Source organism: Bactrocera tryoni, unplaced genomic scaffold (assembly GCF_016617805.1).
Source record: "Bactrocera tryoni isolate S06 unplaced genomic scaffold, CSIRO_BtryS06_freeze2 scaffold_7, whole genome shotgun sequence".
Classification (NCBI taxonomy): domain Eukaryota; kingdom Metazoa; phylum Arthropoda; class Insecta; order Diptera; family Tephritidae; genus Bactrocera; species Bactrocera tryoni.
The window spans coordinates 22,268,916-22,288,294 of NW_024396366.1; the positions used below are offsets into that span (position 1 = coordinate 22,268,916).

At 36.3% G+C, this 19,379-nt stretch overlaps 1 protein-coding gene across 1 annotated transcript; it reads left to right on the plus strand.

The window, feature by feature from the left end:
• Window positions 1–2,527: 2,527 nt before the first annotated feature.
• LOC120781855 (piggyBac transposable element-derived protein 2-like) lies at window positions 2,528–3,166 on the plus strand (the record flags this gene model as incomplete). The annotated part of the gene is made up of 1 exon (XM_040114073.1): window positions 2,528–3,166. A coding segment is annotated over exon 1 (639 nt), but the record flags the coding sequence as incomplete, so codon positions are not given.
• Between the last annotated feature and the right edge of the window lie 16,213 nt (window positions 3,167–19,379).

Here is a 19,379-nt window from a genome sequence, read left to right on the forward strand (position 1 = left end):
CAGCCAACCAACCACCATACGTTCACGGCCGTCTCCGCCACGCCACGCTCATCGCCAGCAACAACGACGCTCAACAGGATTGAGCGCTGTAGTCAGTACACTGCAACAGCTGCAGAGGCTCCTAGCCGATTAATTCGCCTAGGGGGGCCGGGATGTTCACATGAGTTATGAGCGTTCTGCAGCATCCCACATCACATCACGTCACATCACATCACATCACGTAACAACAGTTCACAGCACAAACCACTACACACACACGCATCAAGCACAGTACCTACCCAGCAGATTTTAGGATGATCGTTTGAGACCTCCTGGATTAATCCTTTGGGAGATATCCTATACTCTCTATTACTCCTAATACTCGTGTGTAAATACACGTAAAATTGTATACTCGCTTTTAACATTGCATGTCATTGGAACGCGAGTACTCCTTTTAACCTCCTAATGGAGATCTCTATGATTACTGCTATAGGAGATCTCTATGATTACTCCTAAAGGAGATCTCTATGATTACTGATGTAGGAGATCTATATGATTAATCCTATATTATTTTCAACCTGCAATTATTTTAACAAAAACAAATTTTTATAATTTTATTTTTTATTAAAGTTCTTTAATTAAATGAATGTACATGAAATCTATTATTTTTTTGAGTTTGAGAAACGCCTTTTTGATCTTTGCCTCAAAGTCAGGGTATGAGTAATAATCTTTTAAGGCCTCTAAAAATTAAACTTGTTAAAAAAATAGATGACAAGAATTTAAGTTATGTATTACCGTAAAGAAATTTATTGAAAAGTGCATAACTCTTCAATGCAATTTTTTTTTGGCTCCATCCCAATTCACTTTTAAGAGCAGGGACTCCGCAATCACTTCATCCAAAATTTTTGAATGCCTTTTAGAGTACATTTAATTATCAATTTAAAATATTTTATACTCAATAGATATAAAACACTTACATCTGCACGCTTTAAAAAACAATTGAAATGAACAATTGCTTGAAGACAAAAATTAACAGTTATTATTTCCCGTTAAATTGTAATTTTTGAATCAAAAGTACGATTTTTAAGCTACGAAAAATTAAAAAATCTCCTTTATTGCTCCTAAAGGAGGACAAAAGGAGATCAATACTAAAATGAAGTAAAAAAAATCACAATAGAAGTATAAAATCTCCTTTTTTGCTCCTGAAAGATGACAAAAGGAGGTCAACACTAAAATAAAATATAAAAAAAAACACAATATAAGAACAAAATTAAAAAATCTCCCTTACTGCTCCTAAAAGAGGTCAATAGGAGGGCTCATTCATTCCTCCTTTCAGGAGATCTCGCTTTTAAATCTGCTGGGTAACACCGCTCATTATTACAACACAACAACCACACGATCATCAACGAGACGACTCGGAATAATCTAATATTCACCACCCAAACTATCAAGAGGGATAGATCCGAACTGGATCCGTCTCTTATCGTTTCGTCCGTGAAGCAAGAAGTTCGACCATATTTATTAATTTTTTCACTTCTTCTACAGCAACAACCACCGCACTTTCCTTTTTCATAAACCACCAAGTGACGGAGTGACGTGATCATCGATTTCGCCAACAGTGTCCAGCAGTGGATTTTCTTTAAATACACCGTGTTTTACATACGATAAATAAATATTATATAGTGAAAAGAAAAGTTCTTTGCGTTGTGTTTTCCTTTATTAAGATCGGTGCCTTCCCATTCCAGGATTGTGTAAATAGTAAGCTTGGGTAAGTTCGAAAAGTAATAGAAAAAAACAAAAAACAACATACATATATTATACTTATGCAGATACTTATATTCATATTTTATACAATCGACCTTAAGTAACAACCAAAGTTGGGAAGTAACATACACAAATATGTATATAAATAATAACGATCAAATTCCACAAATTTACACAAATTTCCATGTGTACTTAAAGTGCATACCTGCACCTCACCAATTTTCTTTTCCCGCTTCATTCGTACTGAAAAGTAATATATCTACATACATACGGCATACAATTTGCCTATGCCTATACTACATACATTTAACCCTTTGACGACCACGGGGACACCGGTGTCCCAAATAGAAATAATACAATAAAACAGTAATTAAAAAACTTATTTTATCTTTTTGTTATTTTATCTTATAGTTTTTGAACGTACGTTTTTCATTTTATATGCTGGCAACACAAAAAAAATATTGTTCTTTGTCTATGGCTATCGAAAACTGAGACTTCGTTAAGCGCGCGAATCGAGTATTTTGTAACAGTACATAAAAGGTGTAAAACTATTTTTTAAGAATTTACAGTGTGAAATAATCATAGCCTGGTAAGTCAATTTTTATTTTATATATTTATAAAACTATTATTTATGTTGTGTATAACGATAAGTCATAATAAACATAAAGGGACACCGATGTCCCTATGGCCGTAGAGAGATACTATTTATGAAGAATAATTATGTTGTCGTACTGATGTTTTTCGTCAATTACCCTTCATTTTCTTATTCGTGTCGTTACAGATTATGTTTCGCAAAGGACGCGGCCTTTTCGAACTTAAAGAAAATGAAGTGCAACAGATTTTGTTGGCTGATAACAGTGACGAAGAGGACAATTTACTGCTTGACGAAGATCAAAGGCTTTTGACTCAGGATGATGATCAAGGGATTGTGGACGTGGAAATTGACGGTACGATAACTGAACATACTGACTCAACAAGACCTGAGCCTTCCACATCAGCACCTGTAAACGAAGCACAGCATCAACCCGTCTTCAAGTGGAATTCGAGAACATACGCACCAAATGTTTTTCGTGATGTGGAATACGACTTCGGGAAAGTGCAAATCTGTCAAGAAGCTGAAAATGGACTATTGACTCCCTTTGATATATTTTGTTCAGCGACAAATTTTTATAATTTAGTGCAATATATAGTACCGGAGTCAATACAATATGCTCATCAAAATGGACGGGAGTTTACTATTGATCTCGAAGAAATGAAAGCATTTCTTGGGATGAATGTAGTCATGGGCTACCATATCTTGCCATCATTGAGGGACTACTGGTCTACAGAACCAGACATGGCAGTACAATTCATATCGAATGTTATGCCAAGGGCTCGATTTGAAGACATTCGCCGGAACCTACATTTCTGTAACAACGAAGCGGTAAGAGACACAACTAGCTCTAATTATAATAGGGCATACAAAGTTCGGCCAATAATAGAGCATTTCAATGTATCGTTTCAAAATGCCCTCAATAACACAGTAAAACAATCAATCGACGAGCATATGATAAAATTTAAGGGTCATAATGTAATGAAGCAATACATAAAAAATAAGCCTGTCAAATGGGGCTTCAAATTATGGTGCCGATGTGATGCTGCGACCGGTTATCTATTTGAATTTGATCTATATACGGGCAAACGAACTTCTGGAATCGAGTATGGATTAGGTGAATCTAACGAAAAAGGTTGAAGGCTTAGGATGTGAAATTTATATGGACAACTTCTTCAATTCACCTTTACTACAATATAAGCTGATTGATCAGAATACTAAGGCGTGTGGAACAATTCGAACTAACAGGAAACAACTTCCAAAAACTGCACCTGCTGACAAAACAATGAAGAGTGGCGATATTTACTCAACGAGTTTCCATGGCATAAGTTATGTCAAATGGATGGATAATAAAGGAGTACATTTGTTGACCAACTTTTTGTCGCCTGTAGAAACGGACATCGTAAAGCGCCGCAAAGCTGATTCAGCCGACAAAATTGATGTCAAATGTCCTAGGATTGTGTCACATTTAATAAAAATATGGGTGGAGTAGATCTTATGGATCAACGTAAGGTGTGCTATGAAATAGATCGAAGATCGAAGATCGAAGATAGAGTACTACCTTCGCCTTTTCTTCGATTTGTTCGATATATCGGTAAATAATGCGCATACCATATATACTAAGCTGCACAGTGAAAAGCAATTAGAGGGAAGCCTGCTGTCCACCTTACAGTTCAGACAGGTAGTCGCCAGGAGTTTGGTAAACGGCTACAGTACTAGACAACGTGGAGTCCCTACTACAAAAAATAGTGCAGTGAGCAAATATGTGAAGCGGCAATTATCGATGCACCCCATGGAAAAATCCTCCACCAGAAAGAGGTGCGCAAATTGTGCGAAATATAAAAAAGAAAATCGAACAAACAATATGTGTGTTCTGTGTAACGTTCACCTATGTTATACCAATGAGAGAAATTGTTTTGCTGATTATCATAACTAATAAACAGTATTTCTATAATATAAGCGTATTTATTAACCTATTACCCCATTCTCACAAGCAAACTTAATAAAAGTAAAATTGAGATTGTTTGAGTGAAACGTATCTCTTATCGACCATAGGGACATCGGTGTCCCAAAAAATTCCAAAAACACTATAATAGTTTAGTGTGTTTTGATTTGAAAATTTATTTTTTATAGACCTAATGAGTCAATATAAATAGCTAAAATACTTGCATAAGGTCCCATAACCTTATGGTCCTGAAAGGGTTAAATTAAAACTCTTTAAACTTTCGGGAATTAATTAAAAAATTTAGGAAAACTAACCGGAGCGTTAATTAGGAATTAGGAAAATTGAATTTTCTAAAAATTAAGTAATCAAAAAAAGACTATAAGGCCAAAACCAAAAAAAAAATACAATTTGCAAAAAAAGCACATACTTGTACATACGTATTGGCATTCCAATTTTTCACACATACATACATACTCGTACATACTTTCAAAGAAAAAATCGGCACCTTTCCAGCAATACTCCTGGTTCTTGTTAAAACACAAGTCCTCTTGTTCTTATTAAAGCACAAGCAAGCAGGATTGCAAACAAAAAATATTTGAGCATATTATGCAGACTCATATACAAAGGTTATTAACCTTTTTTCTCTTTTCACTATCGCTCGTATACACAAGAATACTTGAATAAAGAAAACAAGAACAAAGTAAAAAGCACAACTAAATAAGAACCGAGAATAAGGAAAACGAAATATGCGTTTTCTCTTATTTTCACCTCTTATAATAACTAAATGAACGCAGATTCTAAGGAATCTAAATCAACAAAATATCTAAAAGTGAAAAAAATGATTTCTAAAGCAAAGAAAAGAGCCCATGTACACCTGCAGAAGCTAACCCTCAAAACAAGGTCCTACAAAGCAAAACAATCTGAAAACTATTTCATATACTAAATTTTAATGCAAATGCTGTACAAAATGCTACAAAAAGTTGTTCAAAGATTTCAGATTGAAGTAACTGGAGAAACCGTTTTGCTATTCTGAGGGACAAGCTCTATTATACGAGTATACAGACAGACAGAAATTTGACCTGGACTGGTCCATTTAAATTAAGCGCGAGTTAATAAGTTAGACTTTTTTATACTAGAAATAAAATATATATATGTAAATAGTCACGTGCACTTTTTTATTCTTTCTATTTCAAAATTTGAATGCTAATTTATTTGAATAACTTATGACTATTTATACTAAAGTGTACATTTATGATTTTTTGGATGGTTTAAGTTTCTTCTTCTTCTTTACTGGTATAGACACCGCTTATGCGGTTATAGCAGAGTTAACAACAGCGCGCCAGTCGTTTCTTCTTCTCGCAAGGTGGCGCCAATTGGAGACTCCAAGCGAAGCCAGGTCTTCTCCACCTGGTTCTTCCAACAGAGTGGAGGTCTTCCTCTTCCTCTACTGTCCTCGGTTGGTACTACGTCGAATACTATAGAGCTGGAGTGTTTTCGTCCATGTGCACGACATGACCTCGCTAGCGCAGCCGCTGACTTTTATTTGGCTGAACTACAGGGTTTGGCTGGAAAGTTATAGGACTGATTTTCTTCCGACGCGACTATAGTTCGGAGCGTGCGCGCACCGACTGGATTGGGTAGGGGGCGTTCCTAACTATCGAATGAGCGGCTGGGGAGTCTAGACAAACATTTTCGCACGATGTGTTTCTGTGAGGGGTGCAACCCGAAATCGCCTCGTTCGTTAGAGTAGATGTACGTGAAGGGTCAATCGGGTCCGACAAGACATCGCAGCCGATTGGAAGTTGCACCACAACAACGCCCCTTCTCACACCGCCTTTCTTGTGAACAGCTACCTGTCCAAGGCCAGCATCCCAGCGCTTCTGTAGCCGCCCTACAGCCAAGACTATAAATCTTTTGCAGAACCATTCTCTCGAAAACTCGTAACGTCGACTCATCAGATGTTGTCATCGTCCATGTCTCTGCACAACATAGCAGGACGGGAGTAATGAGTGACTTATAGAGTTTGGTTTTTGTTCGTCGAGAGAGGACTTTACTTTTCAATTGCCTACTTAGTCCGAAGTATCACCTGTTGGCAAGAGTTATCCTGCGTTGGATTTCCAGGCGGACATTGTTGTTGCTTTAATACTGGTTAGAAGATATTTGAAAATACCTACGACTTCGAAGTCATGACTGTCAACAGAGGCGTGAGAGCCAAGTCGCGAGTGCGACGACTGTTTGCTTATCATTACCAAACCCATTTGCTTAGCACTTTTATTTAGTTTAGAGAAAGCAGAACTTACGGCGGTTGGTGGGGCCAATGATATTAATATCATCGGCGTACGCCAGCACCTGTACACTCTTACAAAAGATAGTACATTTTAATTATTTTTTCCGAGAGTAGATTGAAGAAGTCGCACGAAAAGTATTCGCCTTGTCTGAAACCTCGTTAGCTATCGAACGGTCCTTCCCGATCCTGACGGATCTTTTGGTGTTGCTCAACGTCAGTTTGCACAGCCGTATTAGTTTTGCGTGGATACCAAATTCAGACATCGCGGCATAAAGGCAGCTCCATTTCGTGCTGTCAGAAGCAGCATTGAAATCGGCGAAGAGATGGTGCGTGTCAATTATCCTTTATTTGTATGAGAACATCAACCAGCTTGGCAGTGGTACCTTTCCAATTAAGGGACCGGACATTTCAGTTGCATGATCTTAAATCATTATACTTAAGTTCAGTGTCTAAGCCAATTCTTAATTGGCGTAGACACCGCTTACGCGATTATAGCCGAGTTAACGACAGCGCGCCAGTCGTTTCTTTTTTTGTAGAATTTTCGAGCATTACCCCTGTCGGCCAACTTATCAAGCTCATCGTACTCAAGCACTTCGGCCTCTTTCTTTTTCTGCCTGCAAATGCGTCTCGCTTCCTTCTTCAACTCTCGGTATCTATCCCATCCCGCACGTGTTGTGGTCGATCGTAACGTCGGTTATCGGCCAACCAAATAACTTAGCTGGCGCAGTCGGGAAACTTTGATCAAAGGATCGAACGAAATAATTGCAAATACATGTACATATAAAACCAAAAAAATAAAAACAAACAATGCAAAAAAATTAAATTTAAAGAGAAGCAAAATTTTAATCGAAATTAAAAGTTTCAAGAAATATTAACTTTATCGAAATAAAAGGAAAAACATATGTCCACAACATGCTAAAGAATTGGTCCAAAACGGCACACTCAAAAGTATACACATACAAACTTAAATCATCTCTAAAACTACAAAAATGGAGAATCTGAACCAAACCATCGCAGAACTGGAAAGAGTTATCGGAAGACAGGAAGAACTACTATAAAGAAACAATAAGAAATGCAACAACAACAATCTCAACACCTATTCCAACTACAAATGAAGCTGCAACAAATGCAACAACAGTTTTATCGATTCGACATGACACTAAGAGACATCATGGAGCAGTTACGAAAAATGAATCATCATAATCCAAAAGCATTCACCAAAGAATTTGAAACCAATATTTCTCTCTGCGGAACGGACCAAAAACTCGTGCAGCATTGTATTAACATAATCATCAATGAAAAAATGTTGGCCACCGCTGGACAAAGAACGAGAGAACTAGAAGATAATGCAAGGTGGAAAACATCAAGGCAAAAATCCTAGTAGGATCGCATTCAAGAAAAGCATACGCAAAGGTATTTAGCTATTGTAGGACGGTCAAAATAAGTAACTTTACAGAATTATTTGAAATTTTCGAAACTTGTAAATGTGAAATCAATGAAATTTATCTTTTTGACCCATTAAATCCGACTATACAAAGCTGAAAACGTAGATAGGGATTTACAGGTACAACAATTCTACAAACAAAATAAGAGCAATTTACAGCGTCAAACTAAAAGTTCTCACATGAGCGTGGATACTAATCGAAGTTTAAGTCGTTTATCTCATAATTAGAATCTAATGGAAATTGCTAGTTTCGAACAAAATGAAGTTAATTTTTTTAACACAGCTTCTAAGTCTTAACACCCCATAATAACAATTACAATCGGAAAGCACAAAATTAAATGCTTTAAGAACACAGGCTCAACAACAAGTAATATTAAAAGAAACCCTTTAGCCGAAAATATCCAAAAAGAAAACTTTCTGAACCCTTATGTTATGGAACTTTTAGCGGAGTTAACGAAATAAAATTTAACCCTTTGTACTCCGAGGGTCAAGCAGCAAAGCATATTAGGGAGTCTTTTAAATGTACAATACTCTGCAAAATTACAAACAATAAAATATTGATTTGTTTTACAAATAAGTATTCCTCGATTTCAACCAATTCATATCAGTCCAATATCATTATAATACAATACTTAGTTTTAAATTAGCACTACAGTCGGTAAATTCGTGGCTGATCGACTTCGCCGGGGCCCAAAACATGGTTATCTGTGGTACTAGATTCCAACACAAGAAAATACATAAAGATACCTGGCTGTCTCCGGATCGAAAAACAACCAACCAGATCGATCATGTTGTGATAGACGGAAGACACGCCTCCAGTGTTCTAGACATGCGTTCGCTCCGAGGTCCTAAAATCGACTCGGACCACTATATTCTTGCAGCTGGTACGGCGAAGAGTGCCGTGTCGTAGCGGAGAGAAAACAGTCTGCCTACTCGCAACGTTACAATCGACCACAATACATGCGGGATGGGATAGATACCGAGAGTTGAAGAGGGAAGCGAGACGCATTTGCAGACAGAAAAAGAAAAATGCCGAAATGCGTGAGTATAAAGAACTTGACAAGCTGGCCGACAGGGATAATGCTTGAAAATTTTACGAAAAAATGCGGAGGCTAACAGAAAGTTTCAAGACCGGAGCATTCTCTTGTGGAAAAGGTGATCTAGTGATCGATGCCCAAAGCATACTAAAACTATATAGGGAACACTTCTCCAGCCTGCTGAATGGCAGTGAAGGTACAACGCCAGGAGAAGGTGAACCCGATTTCCCGACCGGTCGAGCTATTCAAAAACATATATAAGGTTCTATCGAGCGTATTGTGTGAAAGATTAAAGCCCATCGTCAACAAACTGATTGGATCTTATCAGTGTGGCTTTAGACCTGGCAAATCAACAACCGATCACATATTCACCATGCGCCAAGTCTTGGAAAAGACCCGTGAAAGGAGAATCGACACACACCACCTCTTCGTAGGTTTCAAAGCTGCTTTCAACAGCACGAAAAGGAGCTGCCTTTTTTCCTCGATGTCTGAATTTGGTATCCCCGCGAAACTAATACGGCTGTGTAAACTGACGTTGAGCAACACCAAAGGCTCCATCAGGATCGGGAAGGGCCTCTCCGAGCCGTTCGATACCAAACGAGGTTTCAGACAAGGCGACTCCCTATCGTGCGACTTCTTCAATCTGTTGCTAGAGAAAATAATTTTAGCTGCAGAGCTTAATCGAGCAGGTACAATCTTTTATAGGAGTATTGTTATCATCGGCCTCAACACCCGCGCCGTTAGTTCTGCTTTCTCCAGACTGGACAAGGAAGTACAGAAAATGGGTCTGGTAGTGAACGAGGGCAAAACGAAATATCTCCTGTCATCAAACAAACAGTCGTCGCACTCGCGACTTGGCTCTCACGTCACTGTTGACAGTCATAACTTTGAAGTTGTAGATAATTTCGTCTATTTAGGAACTAGTATAAACACCACCAACAATGTCAGCCTGGAAATCCAAGGCAATATTACTCTTGCCAACAGGTGCTAATTCGGACTGAGTAGGCAATTGGGATGTAAAGTCCTCTCTCGACGAACAAAAACAAAATTCTATAAGTCACTTATTATTCCCGTCCTGTTATATGGTGCAGAGGCTTGGACGATGACAACAACTTATGAGTCGACGTTGCGAGTTTTCGAGAGAAAGGTTCTGCGAAAAATGTATGGTCCTTTGCGCATTGCCCACCGCGAATATCGCATTCGATGGAACAATGAACTGTACAAGATATACGACGACATTGACATAGTTCAGCGAATTAAAAGATAGCAGCTTCGCTGGCTAGGTCATGTTGTCCGAATGGACGAAAACACGCTAGCTCTGAAAGTATTAAGCTTAAGGCCTATAATTTAATTTGATAAAATACTCGACTCAAGATTGCGTAATTTTTATACTTCATTGCAATAGGTTTGTTCACCTAACGGTTGTTCTTATAACCTTAAACTAATTGAGATATACATACATATACTCGTATAGAGTTATATAAGTTAAATTCTCACTTTTTAAACTAAGTTATGGCCACTGAGCAATCAAAATGACCATCCAAATGATAAGTGCGAAATTTATTTTACAAAACGAGTGCGTATATAAGTTAGACTATTTAAATTTCAATTATCGTTTTATTATGATCAAGAGTGTTTTAATCAGTTAGAGAAAAGCTGTAACAACTTAAACAATTACAGCAAAGGATTTTCATTTCAAAGTCGATGTGTAGAGAAGGGAATAATAATGATATCGCCCGATGTGTTGCTAGCTGTGTTAGCTTATACTTGTATATATAAATGGTCTTTATGACGAGACGAGTTGAAATCCGGATAACTGTCCGTCCGTGCAAGCTGTAACTGTAATAAAAATTGTGATATCTTGATGAAACTTAAGCGCCCAATACACTACACCAGCATGCTGGCGCAATCACCTGATGGTATTGATTAATCATGTATGTACTTGTGGTGTGATTGCACCATCGGCTGAAGCAAAACCAAATGCTGGTGTAGTGTATTGGGCTCTTTAGCGTACGCCTTCTCTAGAAATTCGAGTTCGAAGATCAGCGTAGTGAGATTACTACCATGCTTACAAAACGGTATCAACGTAAAACTTATAAAATGTCATTACCGAGATATAAAATTGGCACAAGAGATCGCAGTAGCAAAGGGCACCTGATAGCAAATTATTTTGAAAAATTGGGCGTGACACCGCCCTCTAATAAGTTTAATGCACATATATTTTACATCAATAAGAGTTCTTCAACCAAATTTTGGATAGCGCAAAAAATATTAGACCTCCTACCGACAGTGTAAAAATAGATGAAATCAGAAGATAACCCCGCTCACACCCCATTTAACGGTATTGTTCAAAAATACTAAAAGCGCAATAAATCCATAACTAAATACGCCAGAGATTTTAAATTTTACCTCTGAGATGACATGAGAGGGATTTATGGGAACCGGTGGAAAGATTGGACAATGGGTATGAAATCACATATCTCGGGACGCCACCAACCGATTTCGACTAAATTTAGTACATTTCATTCTTATCATATTCCTATATGACAGAAAATGGGCACTAAGATGAAAGTGTAGCGAATACCATTGTACTATGTATATATAGTAGTAGTATTGACCCGATGTTATTCAAAAAAAGATGCTTTCTGAGTTTCATTTACATTACTGATTAAGGGATACATTTTTAAATTCGTGATATCTTTCGAATGAAATATGAAAATCGCATAATTCGAAAAGTTAGGTAAGGGTATTGAATAAGTCTTGAATATTAAGTAATTAATTTTGAAAAGAATTAATACCAAGGTACAAATAAAGAGCTTTTACAGAGGCGGCATTTTATTTTTAAATAAAAGAACGTACCTATAACGTTTGAACATATAATATGCTGTCGCGACATTTTTTGCAGATATGTACTTACATATATGCTCTGCAAAGTCGTAGTACATTACTTTGTTCGATAGCCAGTAGCATTCACAGCGCACGCGATGTAAGAAATTTTATAGGTAATTTTTTAACACTTTGAGTTATATTATTGCCGGTTTAGTAAAACTCCATAATTCCTTGAAAATATAATATAGCCTGTGTTCACCGGAGAAAGCGTAAAAAACGTTTTTTCTTGTTTTGATATTAAAATTGAATAATTTGTAAACGTGGTTCCTGCATGTGTATTTCCATGATAATTTTTCATTTATTTTGGACAACATGTTCAGGTTTTACCATTTCATAATTTAGAACAGAAAAAGAAACACATTTCTAAATTTCTAAAACTTATGCGATCTACTCCTAATTTAAATAAATATTGCATCGATATCGTATAAGGATCGAAGGATATCGGAAACAGACGATCAATCGGCCGAATATCCTGGCTAAGGTGAGACGATCCTTAAATCAAGGTTATGTTGACAGTTTTCTTCGATTATTGAGTTGTGGTGCACTCCAAATTCCTTTCGACCGTCCGAACTGTCAACAAGGAATACTATTTGAGTACTATCCGTCGTTTGCATGAAGCTATTCGAAAAAAGAGGCCGGAATTATGGGCCGACAACTCTTAGTTTTTGCTCCACGATAATTGACCGTCGCATACTGCATTAATTCTTTTCGATTTTTTTGCCAAATTTTCAACCATCACCGTGCAAGCTCAGGAATGAAATGCAATAAAACTAATGTTAAATAATGTATATCACTCTCTTTAAACTTCATTTTTTATAACGCAAGTCAAGGGTTTATATATATCATATATTGAGAATAAATTAAGAATTTTAAAATTTTGAACAAAGATTTACTTTTTTTTCTCATAGTAGTTTATATATATATATGTATATATATTCATACCTACTACGGTCGCCGTTAGTCGAAATTCGACCAATAGAAAATAAAATTTATTAACATTGTTACTAATATTTAAGTTTTATTGAAGAATTTGAACTAAATGTGAAGAAAATTTAAAGAAAGTCGTAGAAAACAATTTACAAATGAATTAAGTGATTAAAAAAAAATAAAATTTGTAATTGTTTTAGTGCTAAAAACACGGTAACTTTATTTAATTTGTCTGTTTTTAGAATCTTAGTATGTTGCACGTAATGCGATATACATTGTGACAAAAAATACCCCGAAATTGTTATTTAAATTCCCCGAGTAAATGATATTCCAAAAACATATATTTTCAATAAGTTGGTCTGTCTTTCATTACTATGCCAAATTTGAGCGCGATCTGTCATTCAGTTTGTTTACAGCAGCTGCCTTAGTAGGTACACCTCAGTAGTGCTTTGCGATTTTTTCAACGGATAAAATTATCGAACAAAGAATTTGTCTAAAATTTTGTATTTCTAACCAAATCGAAAAAAACTTGCGGGTATTCAGTTTAACAAAAACACAAACTCACGAGTGGTACAAAGCCTTCAAAAACGGTCGAGGAATCATTGAAGACGTACCTCTTCAACTGATAAAAATATTAAAACATCTTGCTTGAAAATCGTCAGGCAAGTGTTAGAGAGATGGAAAGAGATTTCTTTGGTCATGCTTAATTGTGAAAATTCCGATCCCACATTCATGCAGAGCATTATAATTGCCGATGAGGCATGAGTTTATAAGTTTGATATGTAAACAAATACAAATCATAAATCAAGATCATTGTTTTTTTCGATATTCGTTGTTTGGTGCATCATGAATTTGTTCCAGAGGAACGGACGGTCAGTAACACGTTTTATTTGGCCGAATTGAGGCGTTTGCGTGAGGACATCCGTCGAAAATGGCCGGAATTGCGGAAGAACAATTTGTGGATTTTACACGATGATCGAGCCACGATTGTAACCGAATTTAAAGCCAAAAACGGTATGAATATCATCGATCTACCACAGTATTCACCAGATTGGTTCCTTGTGATTTTTTCTCTTCTCCAAACTGAACATGCAGCTCCGTGGAACACGTTTTCAGTCGATCGGAGAAATGAAACCAAAGGAAGGTCTGAAGGCCATCACAAAAAGTGCTTCGAGGACTGGAAAACCTGTTGGCATAAGGATTACGTTGATAGCGACATAATAGAGCTTGACTAATAGTTAAAAATCTTGTGTTTTATTTACAATTCCGAGTGCGTTTTTGTTGCAATGTTTTAGCGTCCCAAATAAAATCCCCATTTGAAAAATGTAAAGGATATGCCACTGGATCCGAAAAAGAATCTAATACTGATACATTTTTAATATATCATATCATTTAAGATATCATACATATTTCTTTCAAATGGTGGTTTACTATCTGCCAGGGGATCCGAAACAGAATCTAATACTGATATATTTTTAATATATCATATCATTTAAGATATCATATTTCTTTCAAATGGTGGTTTACTATCTACAGTCGTAAATATAACGACAACATCAGTTCGATTTGCATCGTTATATCTTCGTATAACTGTATCACGATTGATGGTAATAGCCATACAAATCTGTCTACAAATGTACGATTAAATTAATTCATTCTATCCAATTCAACAGATATTTTTCTCCTTAAAACAGCATTATAAGCTTTATTGCTCTCACATTCTATATTGATCAGTCTTATATAGAATATGTAGTATTAATTACTTTTCGTAGGCCAACTTGTCGTGACTGATGAACCGAATGGTTAAGCATGGCCTCAGGATGTAATGCTTAAAGACAGTTCCGTGAGCAAATAACAAGCAATGACGAGAGAGTTGAGCGTTTAGTAGGAGTATTGGCCTTTGCTGGCCTCTGAGGTGCATCAATTGCACCCATTACGAATAGTGCATACCACCCGAAAAAATACAGTATCTTTAGAAGATTCCCCCTGCAAAATTAAACACAAAAAAAAAACACTACCAAACAAAAACTTAATTAATTATATGAATAGCTGATAAGCAATAAAGAACGCCTCCCGAACATATAAATTATATTCACAATTTTATTTACAAATTGAAAGTAAAGAAAAAATTAAACTCACCAATAATAAAGGAAGTAATGAGATATATATAAAACTCACGAAGAATTTATCTTTGGTATTAAATTGCTACTGATGTCGATTTAACCAACTAAAAATCGCTTAGTCTTATGTACTCTGTAGCAATTGGTTGCAAGGGTATAAAAACTGAAAACAAAAAACAGGATCCTTTGTCAAAGCGGCGTAACCTTTGTATTTGGCGTTAAAACTCCGAGTGATCTTAAGTTTTAAAACTATGATGGCCGCGACGTTATACCATCCACACTACATCTATAATCCACTATTCTTGTAACCCAGTATTCATGTAACCCACTATTCTCATAATATTCTACAAATCGAATTTCGAAGGTGGTTGCCAATTATCTTCTAAATCTAATTTAATCAAATCCTAATTGGCCGCCCGAACAAATTGTTCCCTCTAATAATTAACACACTTCTTCATATTCCCGGCTGCAGTCGTAGTCTTGTTAGGTCTTTCGTAGATTCCTACTTCGCTACAAAATCATTAATCTTCTAGTTAAAGTGTCCTGCTGTGCTAAATGTCCGTGTTTGTGTGCTAACTCAATAATCTTCTCTTTTTTAGCAACTTTTTGAAGAAATCGTAATGTTTTAAATCATTTCTTATGTGCAATTTGTCAAAGCGTTCGATCTCCTTCGCTTGCCTTGTTGCCCTAATCCAAGTCTTGTAATTGGGCTTCCTTCAATCTAATATTTAACGAGTCTGCAATTAGTAAACAATATACGTGATTCATAGCCCATCTCATAACTCTGTCTGAGACACCCCATCCCACCGCGAAATCGTTGCAATCGCTATTCTTCTAAATGTGAAGGCGTCACACAAAACCGTCCACACAAAACTTTAAATTTGCTTTAATCGTTGAAGCCTTCATCGTACTGTCGCTTCCCTACTTACGAGGATCTTTTTTTCCACTAGTTCATATACTATATACTCTTACCATCGTGTTTTACCTCACTTGAAACTATGTCTCTCCCTAAGATGACTGTTTCCCCGCCGTATCGGCTACACTCACTTTTCACCTTTCCACATGACTGTTCCCCCATGTCCTCATTTACTATACTTTTCACCGCCAACTTATCGGAACCCGTGTTTACTAACACTTACCACTCCAAATTTAACTTTCATATTCACAATGACTATAGCCACTTCTGCTATAAAGTTGCCCATTGTTGTAGTCTCACCTTTTCCTATTCCGCACAGCCGTGTTTCTCTTTACTGAGATTAATTTTTGATAACTTCACAAACGTAGAATGCTTCAACATATGTATTCCAGCTGCATCCTTAATCACTACATGCACAAAAATGTACTTACCTTTTCTTGCGCTCTTTTGATTACTTAATATGTTAACTCGCTCTTTTTTAAAGAGCTCTTACCGGTTGTGACAATGGATTGCCAACCCTTTTTGGACCCCTATTAGGACTGCTATCTTCTGAGGCAAATTTTACGATTCGTTGTCACTTCCTATTTCATTTATTTAATCTCCAAAAACCATATGTTGCAAAAATCTCATTTCTGAATCTTTCTATTTGCCAACTAAGCTCAAGTTATGGTAAGGTTCCACAATTTTCCCCTTAACATGTGAAGGCTCACAGTCCTGGCGTTCATCTTTCAAAGGTCTATATATGTATATGTATGTATATACATATAGTTAAATATGTTTTCATGTTCTCTGGTTCTATTATCTATAATATTATGTTATCTATCACCACTATATCAAAATTTTTGTTTGTATGTTCCTCATTGACTCCGAAACGGCTGAACCAATGAAATTTTAGTACGATCTTCAGGAAGGCCCAAGGAGTGTTCCTGTTAACTTTGGTGGCAATTGGAAATTTTATCCTCTCGTTTTGTTCACCTAGTGGCTCACAGCTTATTTCGTGTAAGCAACATTTTTGATAATACTGATATGAAATTAATATTTTATGCTCTGAACTAAATGAACGAATGATGCAATTATATTGATAATTTAGTTTTAAATACAAAACATGTAAAAAAATTTACAAAAGTACTCAAATTCAATATTTTATTAAACAAAAACCAAAAACACTCATAATTCATGGGTCACAGCTTATTTCGTGTGGTATAAAAATTCTTGCTAAAAAGTAAACAAAAATAAATTTTCAATATTTTGTGGAAAAGCCTTTTTGCTCGATTACAGCTTTTATGCGGTTTTGCATTGATTCCACCAATTTTTTTGTATAATCTGGCGATATTTTACCCCACTCTTCCTTCAAAGCCGCTTTTAGAGTTTGGCCGCTAGAAATGTGGTGTTTTCTAATATTAATTTCCAGAATGTGCCATACATTTTCAATAACGTTCAAATCTGGTGACTGTGCAGGTGTTTGCACGAGGTGTGGACAATTCCAAATGAGCCAAGCTTGTACAAGACCAGATTTATGTTTAGGGTCGTTGTCCTGGTAGAAGCGAAAAGTGTCACGTATACCCAGGTCTTCTGCACTTTGAAGCAAATTTTGCTTCAGTAAGTCTAGGTACACTTCTTTATTCATAGTGGAGTCTGTAAACTCCAATCGACCAACGCCTGCAGATGACATACACCTCCAAACCATTACATGACCGCCACCATGTTTTACTGTTGCGCGTAAATTTTTTGTTTGGAGCTCAGTATTTGGTTGCCGCCATACGTATGCTTTACCATCTGACGCAAAAAGATTAAACTTGCTCTCATCGGCGAAAATAACCGTATTCCAAAAAGCATTGTCCTTGATTAAATGGTCTTTTGCGAACTGTAAACGGGCTTTTTTATTTTTCTTATTTATAAAAGGCATATTCCGTGCTGTTCGCCCATGAAAATTTGAATCCCTTAATATTCTGCGCACAGTTTCTGGATGACATTTTTTGCCGAGAAACATTTCAATATCTTTGGTCACCGCTGGAGCACTTAACTTTGGTTCTTTTTTAATCTTTTTTAAAATCCGCCTCTCATCCGTTTCATTAAAAATTTTATTAGGAGCCTTTCGACCCTTGTTATGCACGCGATTTTCACGAACAAAGCGCCGAATTATATATTGAACTGTAGATGAACTTAAGTCAACCATTTCAGCAATTTGTTTTTGCGTTTTTCCACTTTGAAAATGTTTAATAACTAATTCGCGTTTTTCAATTGAAGTGCGTGGACCCATGTTGATATACCGCGTAATTGCAACTGATCTGCATTGTTTTTAGAACATAAACAGCTTCTTAAGTATTCATAGTTCACCCTTTGATTTATCGTTAGTTTTCTGCATCCGTTATTTGCATGTATCACATGAACGAAAATCAACACACGAAATAAGCTGTGACCCATGAATTATGAGTGTTTTTGGTTTTTGTTTAATAAAATATTGAATTTGAGTACTTTTGTAAATTTGTTTACATGTTTTGTATTTAAAACTAAATTATCAATATAATTGCATCATTCGTTCATTTAGTTCAGAGCAAAAAATATTAATTTCATATCAGTATTGTAGTTGCGACAATATTTGTCAAGTGGCCTACTTCTCACATTACATCAATTGCATTCCCTCAAATATTTATGTTGCACTATTTATTGTGAAGTTAATTGCTATCGCAATATTCGTTTGAACATATTAAATGTGCAGCGGAAATGCAATGTGGTAACAAAAAAGGGAAAATATTTAAGTAGACCAGTTAATTCTAAGTGTTTTGGGGTAGGTTGTTAACGTTGACGTCGGCATTATTTCTTTGTTGCAGATCTTATGAATTGCAGTTGCATTCATATCGGTCATGCCGATAGTGGTTGGCATCGACGTCGACGTAACTCGGGAGCAAAACCAACTGCGCACCTAAACATCTGGACATCTCAGAGACCTGCACACTACCAACAAAGGAGACGAGCACAGGAAAACAAAATAATAACAGCTGACCGCCTTTAGGAGGGAAGGCCACGGACAACAGAACGAAAAAACATAGTGCATACACTTATACCCCCCACAGAAAACACAAAAAAAGACCCTTGAAGCGCGTCAAAGTAAGTGTATCGTTTTCATTTTCATTATATATATATATGTATGTTTGTACTGGCAAAACCTGAAAAACTCGTTTAAACAGGTTTAAAAACGGATGCCAATAATACAAAAAAAAAATATATATGTCGGTATTATACTTCCCCAGCCTTATAACGGAGCAAACGGAAAACCCCATATACGAAAAAAAAATTAAAACATTAAAACATATGTACATATCACTTTACTAATATTATTGCTGCCTTTTCATGCGATTATACATTTGTGTACATATTCACACATAACACAAACACAATACAAAACTACAAATTCAAGTATCTACTTGCACTATTCTCTCGCAATACCCCTTCTGCTTCTTAAAGCAGTAAGCAGGATT